This window comes from Vespa crabro, chromosome 19, assembly GCF_910589235.1.
Source record: "Vespa crabro chromosome 19, iyVesCrab1.2, whole genome shotgun sequence".
Lineage (NCBI taxonomy): Eukaryota > Metazoa > Arthropoda > Insecta > Hymenoptera > Vespidae > Vespa > Vespa crabro.
The window spans coordinates 1,933,466-1,945,000 of record NC_060973.1 but is presented as its reverse complement, the minus strand read 5'-3'; the positions used below and the strand labels follow the sequence as shown (position 1 = coordinate 1,945,000).

Here is an 11,535-nt window from a genome sequence, read left to right as displayed (position 1 = left end):
TCTTCTTCTTCTTCTTCTTCTTTTTTCTTTTTCGTATCTATTTTTATTTTCTTTTATGTTCTATCATTCGAGCAGACTTTAATAATTTCACAAAACTATTTGACGGAAAACATCAGATATATATATATATATATATATATACATATACATTTGACTTTCTGATTCTAATCGATCACAATTCAATTCAATTCAATGCAAATTAATTAAAGAATCCGTATATCAATTTCGTGCTCGCAAATACGACAAAGAGGATTCGTAGAATTTTTTTTTTTCTTTTCTTTTTTAACGAAAATAAAAAATATGATGGGAAATTTGTTGGAGGACAAATTCAAGATTAAGATATTTCGAAATTCTACGTAAAAACCAGTGTATGAACGTAGGACGACGCGTTTTAAGATATACGATCGTGAAAAAAGAGCGAAACGAAAACAAAAAGAAAAACAAAAACAAAAAAACGGAAAAAGAGAAAAGAAAAAATTGATCATTCGCCGTGACGATCGAATATACGACGTGTTTACTTTATGTATGTATTGTTAGTTTTCTTTTTTTTTTTTTTTTGTTTTTTTTTGTTTTGTTTCCTTCGTTTGAAAGGGAAATAACTTGAATATAGATAATACCATTAATTTCATTATCGTTATCACTATCATCATCATAATCATTATCATCATCCAAGAAAAACATCGCGCGATATCGATCATCGAAAATGAGTTTAGCGAATGCGAGGATCACCGAGGACAGAATTTTGATACTATCTACTACTAAATCTATCGCTCTCGCTTATGCTCGTAAAATATTTCAAGGATAGTCATTCTTAATTATTTATTAATTCTAATGCCATTCGATCGATAACGTTATAGAACATTTTTACTACTAATGCTTTTATAATTCGATTAATAAAAGAAAAGAAAAAAAAAAAAAATCATACGATCAAAAAAAAATCCTTATTTTATCATTAAATTTGTAAATGCGATCAATATCTATCCATAATATTATTATTATTATTATTATTATTATTATTATTATTAATTTCGTTAATTAACGATTAATCGATATTATCGTTAATTCTTTAATTTATCGATTAATCGATTGTAATAGCAATCCTTCGATCGGCACTCTATCAATTTTATTATTAATTACATAAAAACGATTTGTTCGTTGTATATATAATTCTTTTAATTACAAATCGCACAGTTATCCTCCGTTATCTTTTAATTATCAATCTCGTTAATGTTAAATCATTTAACGATCAAAGTTTTAAACGATTAGAAATGATAAATACATTGTCCTTGAATTTTTACGAGCTTTGACGAAAAGAAAAATGACGAAGAAAAAGAAGAAGAAGAAGAAGAAGAAAAAGAGGAGAACAAAAAATTAAGAAAAAGAAAAAAGAGAAAAAGAAAAAAAATTGAGAAAAAAGGATTGAAAAAAAAAAGGAAAAAAAAAAAGAAAGAAAAAAAAACAAAAAGAAAGATAAGACAAAAAAAGAAAATAAAAAATTCTGTGCATCGCGTCGTCCGACAGGAGCGGACTTGTACCTGAACGTATGCAGATATCACAAATCAGTACAAATGTGCGCCTGTTGTATGTATTCACTTTTTCCTCTCACGTTCACCGTGTGAACATGGTAATGTACAAAAAGCGACCTTCGTTCAACCAAACTCGACGACGCTCTCAAATATAGTTCGATAAAAATTTAAAAAAAAAAAAGAGAGAGAGAGAGAGAGAGAGAAAGAGAATAAATAAGATATTAGAAAAGAACGCGCGTGTGTGTGTGTGTGTATTTGTGTATATGTCTTTATGTGTATGTGTATGCTCGAATGAGAGAAAAATATCAGAAGAGATAAATAAAGAAGAATAAATAGAAAATGATTACGAATAAGTGTATATGTTATATGTGTGCGTGTATAAGAGAAATAGAAGACAAAAGAGAGACAATCGATCGATCTATCGATCGAAAAATACTTTGTCGAGCGCTATTCTGTCCAGCCATTGCCGCCTATTGTTCAAACTGTACGTGTAATCACAACACAAACATATATATATATATATATATATATATATATATATATATATATATATACATATATATATATATTTCATATGATAAACAAAGGAAAATATTAGTAAACTACTACATTGAAAAAATAGAGGGATAATGTAAAAATACGTACGAGCGAAGAAATTCTATGTAATATAGTTAATATTACATAATATGCGCGCGCATCAAAGCACACACACGTAACGCAAAAATTATATATATATATATATATATATATATATATATATATATATATATAAATTTAATGAAAACAATTATATTATTATATTAAAAAAAAAAAAAAAAAGGAAAAAGTTAAAATGTATGAAGTACCACGTGAGCGAATTGCGGCGAGTATAGAGAGATAATTGATCATGAATTTTTAGTTAAAGATAAATAAAAAAAAAAAAAAAAAAAAAATATTACAAAAAAGAAAAAACGAGAGAAAAAAGAGAAAAGCAAGAATTATTTTCTAAGCGTGCGATTTAGAAAAAGAAGAAAGAAAGAAAAGGGTGAAATTGCGTCGAAATATCTTGGATCTCTCTTTTTTGCGTAGGTATAAATTTGGAATATAATCAAGATGGAGGTGATGTGTCGTAAATCTTTTTTCTTTTTTCTTTTCTTTTCTTTTTTTTTTTTTTTTTTTTTTTGTTTTTCTAATATTTGCGATACGCCGTGTATATGTTGTCGATTATTATCGTTCACGTTAATCATCGTTATAATTAGCTAACTAATTAACTAACTAAACTAAACTAAACTAAACTAAACTGAACTAAACTAAACTAAACTAAATTAAACTAAACTAAACTGAACTAAACTAAACTAAACTAAACTAAACTAAACTGAACTAAACTAAACTAAACTAAACTAAACTAAACTAATCTCTGTCCTTATCAAAACGATTGCCGCTGCCATTGAATTTTTCATCGTCATTGTTGTTGTTGTTGTTGTTGCCATTGTTGTTAAACTAGCCACAAAATGTATACTCGTACGTTACGTGATCGATCAATCAATCAATGAATGAATGAATGAATGAATCAATCAATCAATCAATCAATCAATCAGTCTTTCTTTCATTTTTTCATATGTATCTCGTGCAAACGAGAATCGATCGATCGATCATGTACGTATATACGTCAATTTCGACAACTCCGAAAGGCGTGCTCGGTATTAAAAATGAATTTTAGATAGTATTATACAATGTTTCACAATATTTTATTCAATTCACGATTAAATTAATTGATTAATCATTAATCGAATCAATTATGATCAATAATTGATATTCTCGTCGTCGTCGTCGTCGCCGTCGTGAAATTAATATTTGTTTTCTTAAATTCTTGTCATTAAAAAAATATTAATTAATACGATAAGAGTTAGATGAAAATGTATCTACGGTAATAATTTGTCAACGATTCGTAGATTTTGTGTCTACGAATAAAACGAATTAATTATTTTATATGTCTACGGATTAGTATATATATATATATATATATATATATATATATATATATATATATATATATATATATATATATCTACGTAAAGATTCATTCTTCAATGATTGAAACTCTAGCTAATTAATTGACTAATTATTTTCTAAGTACAAATCATTGACGGAACAATTTCGTAGATTCCTTCTTTCACTTGATCGTTTTAATTTAATTTTTCAATAATAGTAATAACAATAATACTAATAATAATAATAATAATAATAATAATAATAATAATAATAATAATAACAAACATTAATTTCAGGACGATAAGAATTTCAATGATAGATCATTTCAATTCAATTAATAATTAAATGAATAAATTTATCGCGATCTTTAATAAAATCTTGTTAAACATCGGTATCCTCGATAAGAATCGATCAATCAATCGATCGATCGATCATTCGTTTAAAATAAAAATGTGTCATGATTAATACGATATTCTAAGTTTGCGTCTATCATTCGAAACTAAACGATATAAATAAATCTATACAGATTTTTCGCAAAGGATCTTTCTCCTTAACGAATCGTAAACTCATGTAATTATTTCGAGATGATCATTCATTGGATATATAGATCATCCAATTCTCACGTTATCCCATCGCATTTATCGTGATGTGCTCTCATTAAACTGTTTCTATAACGAATCCATGAGAAACTGTCTTCTCATTATATTAACCTGATCTTTTTATTATACGTCTTACAAAATGCTTGAGATTTTCTTCATATTGAAAATTAATAGAACGTAGAGGGAGAACAATTTTTATTTCTTCTTTTTTTCTTCTTGTTTTCTAATTTTTTTTGTTTTAATTTCTCTCTTTCTTTTTTATTTTTTTCTTTTCCTTTTTTTTTTTTTTTTCTTTTATAAATAATTTCCAAATGGAGAAACGCAATTTGATATTCGACGTACTAGTGCATCAATGATACGATGCAAGTGAATTTTATGCATTTATCTTAATAAGAGAAAATAAGAATGAGAATGAGAACGTGAGAGAGAGAGAGAGAGAGAGAGAGAGAGAGAGAGACGATGATCAGTATTCGTTTAAAAAAGAAAAAAAAAGAAAAAAAAAAGAAAAGAAAAGAAAAAGAAATAAAATAAAAAAAAAGAAAAAGGAAACCGTTGTGTTATCGATTGACCTAATCGCACGACGCAATGAATATGCAATTATTTAAACAATCCTCTCATTTATATTCCACTGATATGTTGTAATTTAAAAAGCAAAGAGAAAAAGGTAGAGGAGATGGGGGGTGGGGGGGGGGGAAGGAAGAAAAGGAAAGAAGGGAAAAAAAAAGAAAAGAAAATAATTGAAGCAACTCTTTGAACTCGCCGTATCACGCTTGCGTGGTAAAAATTGTACGCGCAAATGAAATCATAATAAGAACGTAATGTATATGAAGCTACTGTGATGTTACTGTTGAATATATATAAAAAAGAAAAAAAGAAAAAAAAAAAAAGAAAAGGAAAAAAAAAGAAAAAAAATATATATATATACACAGACATATAAGAGGTAGTGTCTCATTGATTAAGTTGAAACAAGTTTTACGAGAGAATTCGTTTCGGATATATTTTTTTTTTCCTTTTTCTTTTTCTTTTTTCTTTTTTCTTCCTCTTCTTTCTTCTCAAATCAGTTTTTATCGTCGTTCGATTTATTTGAATGTTATTGCTTTTTAAAAAAAAAAAAAAAGTGAAAGTTTAACGAAACGTTTCTTTCTTTTCTTTCTTCTTTTTTTTTTGGTCTTTTTCTTTTTTTTTCTTTTTTTTTATTTACAATTCAACAAAATTCAAATATTATCATCCGAGAGTCTTTGTACAAACAAATAACCGCAAAGACTCGGATGGCTTTTTTTTTTCCTTTCTTTTTTTTCTTTTTCTTCTTTTTTTTTTTTCTCATTTGTTTTTAATTTTAAATTATACCCGTCGTATGAAAAGATCATTATCGACTAAAACTGTTAATACAGCCATGAATATTGTTTCATACAAAACTCACTTATCACAATTATTTATGTTTAATACCCACTAGTGCAATTTGCTTGATTCAATGAATTGTTAAACCATTATGATTCACCTCACGGATTATGAACAGTTTTTCTTTCTTTTTTTCTTTTTCTTTTCCTTCTTCTTTCTTTTTTTTTCTTTTTCTTTTTCTTTTTAATGCCAGTCCATAATATCACGTTACTATGTACAATTTTTATATAGTTTGATATCATAACACTTCCAGAATTCCTGAAAATAATTTCATAACAAATTAACATTGGCTTTTAGCCACTTTTTAATATCACTTTATTATTTAGCCTTAACACTCCAATCCTTCAGTCCAATATAGACACTTTGGATCTATCCTAACTTGGCGTTTTTTCATTGCCGCCGAGTGTTGCTCAATTATTTCCCTGTGAATAAAGATGTGAATCAATATGGAAAACGAAGGAAATCCATCATTCTGAAATTAACAAACTTTCTCCCTAGATCCTTCAATTACCTATTTAACGTTATGATATATTGTCCTTTGTAGTAGTTAATTAGATTCAAGTTTTGTAACGTCGATATCACATCTTCCTTTTTGATAGACGTTAAATCACAGATTTCACTTATAGTTATTTGTGGCTTTTCATTTTCGACTACCGGTTTAATGTTCAATAATATATCGAGTATCGTATGGGTCCAATAACTTCGATACGATAACAAGCCCAAATCGGATAATGGCTTTTCTGGAGATCCAGTTTTACCCTCGAATTTTGAGAGTTCGTAGGAAAATTCTATTAATAATTTTCCATATCCTTTTCTTTGGTACGGTGGCAGTGTGAGAATACATGCTACGTTATGATCCTCCGGTGATTCCTTCTCTTTAGAAAAATATCCAACAATATGAAAACCTCTGCTATCAAAGTCAGTCATAACGTAGAATAGAAAAGGGTCAGTGTCGTAATACAATGTCTTATGATCGAGAAATAATTTTGCTAATAAACATAAATTTTGTGCATAATTTTTGTTCTTCCTACCATCGATTTCAAAAAACGAAATAGACCCTTTTCGATATATCTCATTTCCCGGTGGATGACGTAAATTACACTTTGCCAGATGCCTCTCCAAACACTTTCTACTTTTCCTATACTTCAAGCAGAATTCACATATATATATACACGGAAGATTCACCATCTCTTGTGGATATGGACTGAAATACCATGGCTTTATCCTATGACGACCTAATTCTATAAGTTCTACATTTTTCATCCGTGTGACAACATCATCGTGTTGATGAGAAACCAATGAACCAGTAGGTCTTGGACCTGTAGTTTGAGGTGGGCCATCTTGAGAATCCTCGTTCTCTAAAAACGTTGACTTTCTCTTCTTTGACATTTTCTTTTGTAATGCTGCTTGTAATACAGCAGTACCATTCAACGGTTTGTTACTAACACTACTAGGACTAGAAGGTCTGCTTTGCACTTGCTTTTTTGGAGTACCTGCTCCTGTTCCAGGAGCTGTGCCATCTCGTTGAGGATATTGAACTTTTCTAGTATCCAAACAATCTTCAGTTACCCATTCATCTAATCGTTTATTAACTGGAACATTATTGTCAATATAGACCAGTCCACATTAAAAAAAAAATATATATATATATAGACATTAGCTTCATTCAGGAAAACTACTTACAATCAACATAATGCACGTAATAACATCTGATACCATGTATATCCTTAACACTGATAATTTCAGCTAGGGCTGTGAATAGTAAAATTACTATTATGACATAATGTTTAATAGATTAATAATATTATACGTTATTAATAGCATGAACGATTGATTTACTTCTTAGATAATTTTCATTAAATTATATGAAATAAAAATGCTCGCTAAATATAACCTCAAAATGTTAAAACTATTTACTCTTTATACTTAGGAAAACTTTTAATTGTATAATATATATGAAAATTTATAGTTTTGACTATATACATACGAGCATATATTTTATATAGAATTTTATTTCAATACGATATGAATATAGTTGAAACGAATCTTTGATTATGTGATGGACAATATACGACGAATATAATAAAACCTAACAATAATGTTCTAAAAATAATGACAATTTAGATTGAAAAAAGAATCTAATGATTAACTAACTCACGCCAATCGTCTGTTCCATGCATTTTGACTGGCAAACGACAACCTTCCACAAGTGAATTCTGAAAGAGGTTAGAATATCGTCATATTTCGAAAACAAATGTTTTTATTCGCTTTTTTAGGAATTTCATTAATTTTAATAATTATCACGTTACTAAACTTACCACAGAATCGTATATCGTTTCATGCTCATTGTGTTCTTCGATCATTTTAATTGAAATTTACAAAATCAAACACTACACACTTTTTTGTTTTAAACTTCTACGAAACTACACAAGTACCACACCACTTATACAATAAATCCCTTTGACTATGTAGAGGACATAGAAAGTAAAATCTAGGAGAAAATTCTGATCTTTATATATTGGCTGAAATCGGGCGAAACACTAGACTTACTTCGAATGAGTTGATAAACTGATATTGAGGTCGCTATCTTAGTTTCATTCATAATACATATAGTTGACATATTTATGAGTCATGACTTATGAACGTTTTACGATATTTCCAAGTAAAATTTAAACTTCATGATAAAAACATAACCTAGTGTTGAATAAAAATATATATATATATATATATATATATATATATATATATATATATATATATTGTTTATATACATACATTTCTCTACGTGAAATGCAAGTATATTGACTCTGTCGGAAAAAGTAATATATGAAAATTAATTCTAGGTTATTTTTTTCCTCCTTTTTTAAGAAAGTTCCAAATACATGTTAGTTGTCGAATAAATTTGTAATTTCTTGACAATTCGTATTCTTAGAAATATGCAAATGTTACAAAATCATATTTATTTGCAATTCTACAAAATCAATGCATCATCCAAATCTCTGTACAAACAACCACAAAGTTGTATAGATAGAATTTTGTTAAAAAATTTTTGCCATATTAACAGATTGCTATTGACCAAGTAAAACGAATATTGTTTTACGTATAACTCATTAATTACATTCATTAATGTTATAATCTCACAAATAGTACAATCTACTTGATTCATTGAATAATTAAACCACTATGGTTCATGTCACGGACTATTAACAGTCTTTAAAATATCAGACCATAAGATCGTATTATTATGTACAATTTTGTAGAGTTTAAAATTATACACTGTCACTTCCAGAATACCAGAAAATAATTCTAATACAAATTAACGTTGGGTTATGATCATTTTTAAAATCATTTCACCATTTAGCTCTAACACTCCAATCTTTTGGTGTCCAATGAAGACACTTTGGATCTATCTTGACTTGGCGTTTTTCCATCGATGCCGAATGTTGTTCGATTATTTCTCTGTAAAAGACGTACGTCAGTACAATGACTAGAGGAAATCCATTGTTTTGAAATTGATTAACTTTCTTGCTTATATTCTTCATTTACCTATTTAATGTTACAATATATTGCCCTTTGTAGTAATTAATTAGATTCAAATTTTGTAACGTCGATATCACATCTTCCTTTTTAATAGATGTCAATTCACAAATTTCACTTATAGTTATTTGCGGTTTTTCATTTTCGACTACGGGTTTAATGTTCAATAATATATCCAATATCGTATGAGCCCAATAACTTCGATAAGATAATAAGCCTAAATCTGATAATGGCTTTTCTGGAGATCCAGTTTTACCCTCGAATTTCGAGAGTTCGTAGGAAAATTCTATTAATAATTTTCCATAACCTTTTCTTTGGTAAGGTGGTAAAGTAAGAATACAAGCAACATTATGATCCTCTGTTGATTCTTTCTCTTTGGAAAAATATCCAACAATATGAAAACCTCTGCTATCAAAGTCAGTCATAACGTAGAATAGAAAAGGGTCAGTGTCGTAATACAATGTCTTATGATCGAGAAATAATTTTGCTAATAAACATAAATTTTGTGCGTAATTTTTGTTCTTTCTACCATCGATTTCGAAAAACGAAATAGACCCTTTTCGATATATCTCATTTCCTGGAGGATGACATAAATTACACTTTGCCAGATGCCTCTCCAAACACTTTCTACTTTTCCTATACTTCAAGCAGAATTCACATATATATATGCATGGAAGATTCACCATCTCTTGTGGGTATGGACTGAAATACCATGGCTTTATCCTATGACGACCTAATTCTATAAGTTCAACATTTTTCATTCGTGTGACAACATCATCATGTTGATGAGAAACCAATGAACCAGTAGGTCTTGGACCTGTAGTCTGAGGTGGTCCATCTTGAGAATCTTCGTTCTCTAAAAATGTTGACTTTCTCTTTCTAGACATTTTCTTCTGTAATGCTGCTTGTAGAACGGCAGTACCATTCAATGGTTCACTACTGACACTACTAGGACTAGGGGGTCTACTTTGTACTTGTTTTTTCGGAGTAGCTGCTCCTGTTCCAGGAGCTGTGCCATCTCGTCGAGGATATTGAACTTTTCTAGTGTCCAAACAATCTTCAGTTACCCATTCATCTAATCGTTTATTAACTGGAACATTATTGTCAATGTAAACCAGTTCATAATAGAAAAATATGGACATTAAGAAAAGAACTACCTACAATCAACGTAATGCACATAATAACACTTGACACCATGTACTTCCTTAACACTGATGATTTCAGCTAGGGCTATAAATAATTATTATGATATAATATTAGAGAAGACATAAGTATTATCTATTTGTGATTGATAAAAAGGAAAAAAGAAAAAAAGAAGAAAGAAAACAAAAAAAAGAGGAACATTAAACAAAAGATCTTTAATAATCAACTAACTCACGCCAATCGTCCGTTCCATGCATTTTGACTGGCAAACGACAGCCTTCCACAAGCGAATTCTGAAAAAGAGGTTAGGGATATAGCAATCTTCGCAGGAACTTGTTTTTATTTTAATTACTTCAACGAATTTTTATAATTAATAAATATCTAAACTTACCACAGAATCGCATATCGTTTCACGTTCGTCGTGCTCCTCGATCATTTTAATTGAAAAATTCACCGAATTTAACACACACACACGCACACATTAATCTTTGTTTTAATCTCCTACGAGGTACTAATGCATGCCACGCCATTTAAACAATAAACCTCTTAGGTTATGAAGAATATATAGATGGCAATACGTATTACAAAATTCAGATCTGTTTCTATTGGTTGAAAATGGACGAATCCAATTTAGTACGAACGATTGTTGTAAGATGGCGCTACCTTCGGCATATAATTTGCAGAGACGTTATATGCTACCGGTGATATGTTTATAACTCATGATCTCTGAGGAAATGAAAAAAGTTTCGTATGAAATTGATCAAATTGAAAATTAAACGTAAATTTGGATCCTTCGAGCGATTTTCTTATCAACTTTTACGAAGATCTGAGGTAAGACAAGAGATAAAAACAAATTACTCGGGATAATAAAGAAAATTTTATTAAAGATGGAGAAAAAAAGAAAAAAGAAAAGGAAAGAATTTCAATAAGTAACATATCATAAATACGACGTATACGTACACGTATTTTATTTGTATACAATATGAATGATAAATATGAAAGAAAAATAGAAACGTAGAAATTATCAAAGGGTAGGATTAATGAATCCTCACTATAAATGCGAAGTAAATGTTACAAAGTTTTACAGTAGTTCGAATGCATTATCATTCTAGCTATTATAATACTTCTACTATAATACGTTTGCGTGAGTGCGAGCGAGCGAACGAACGATGTTGCTTGCTAACGAAGCAAGATCGTACGGTACGTTGTAATTAGGAGAATACATTTAGTAGGTAATATAATTGAAGAGAATCGAAAATTTAGTCGTTAACATTCTCGCTAGAACGATTTGTAGAATTAGTCAATTTCATGTATATATATATATATATATATGTACCTATATATACACCTATATATACTTA

General features: G+C 29.0%; 2 protein-coding genes across 3 annotated transcripts; both read right to left on the bottom strand.

The window, feature by feature from the left end:
- Nucleotides 1–2,635: 2,635 nt before the first annotated feature.
- Nucleotides 2,636–8,164, bottom strand: LOC124430729 (histone acetyltransferase Tip60-like). The gene is made up of 5 exons (XM_046977714.1): nt 7,813–8,164; nt 7,653–7,710; nt 7,178–7,246; nt 6,006–7,086; nt 2,636–5,916 (listed from the first exon to the last, which is right to left on the bottom strand). The coding sequence occupies exons 1-5, from the start codon at nt 7,855–7,857 to the stop codon at nt 5,823–5,825; spliced, it is 1,347 nt and encodes a 448-aa protein (XP_046833670.1). The 5' UTR covers nt 7,858–8,164; the 3' UTR covers nt 2,636–5,822.
- Nucleotides 8,165–8,379: 215 nt separating this feature from the next.
- On the bottom strand, nt 8,380–10,707 carry LOC124430728 (histone acetyltransferase Tip60). Of its 2 annotated transcripts, none has more exons than XM_046977713.1 (5): nt 10,566–10,707; nt 10,406–10,467; nt 10,193–10,261; nt 9,041–10,121; nt 8,380–8,953 (listed from the first exon to the last, which is right to left on the bottom strand). In XM_046977713.1, the coding sequence occupies exons 2-5, from the start codon at nt 10,425–10,427 to the stop codon at nt 8,845–8,847; spliced, it is 1,281 nt and encodes a 426-aa protein (XP_046833669.1). In that variant the 5' UTR covers nt 10,428–10,467; nt 10,566–10,707; the 3' UTR covers nt 8,380–8,844. The 2 variants fall into 2 exon arrangements, with proteins under 2 accessions (XP_046833669.1, XP_046833668.1); XM_046977712.1 differs by having other exon boundaries at nt 10,410–10,467; nt 10,566–10,704.
- Nucleotides 10,708–11,535: the final 828 nt, after the last annotated feature.

Excerpts from the sequence above, each read along its gene's own strand:
- LOC124430728 (XM_046977712.1), bottom strand. The coding sequence starts at position 10,610 with ATGATCGAGGAGCACGACGAACGTGAAACGATATGCGATTCTGTG. Across the intron at positions 10,262-10,409 it reads GCATGGAACGGACGATTGGC|CCCTAGCTGAAATCATCAGT; the intron begins GTGAGTTAGTTG and ends AATTATTTATAG. Across the intron at positions 8,954-9,040 it reads TATATTGTAACATTAAATAG|AGAAATAATCGAACAACATT; the intron begins GTAAATGAAGAA and ends CGTCTTTTACAG.
- LOC124430729 (XM_046977714.1), bottom strand. The coding sequence starts at position 7,857 with ATGATCGAAGAACACAATGAGCATGAAACGATATACGATTCTGTG. Across the intron at positions 7,711-7,812 it reads AAACGATATACGATTCTGTG|AATTCACTTGTGGAAGGTTG; the intron begins GTAAGTTTAGTA and ends AACCTCTTTCAG. Across the intron at positions 7,247-7,652 it reads GCATGGAACAGACGATTGGC|CCCTAGCTGAAATTATCAGT; the intron begins GTGAGTTAGTTA and ends TACTATTCACAG.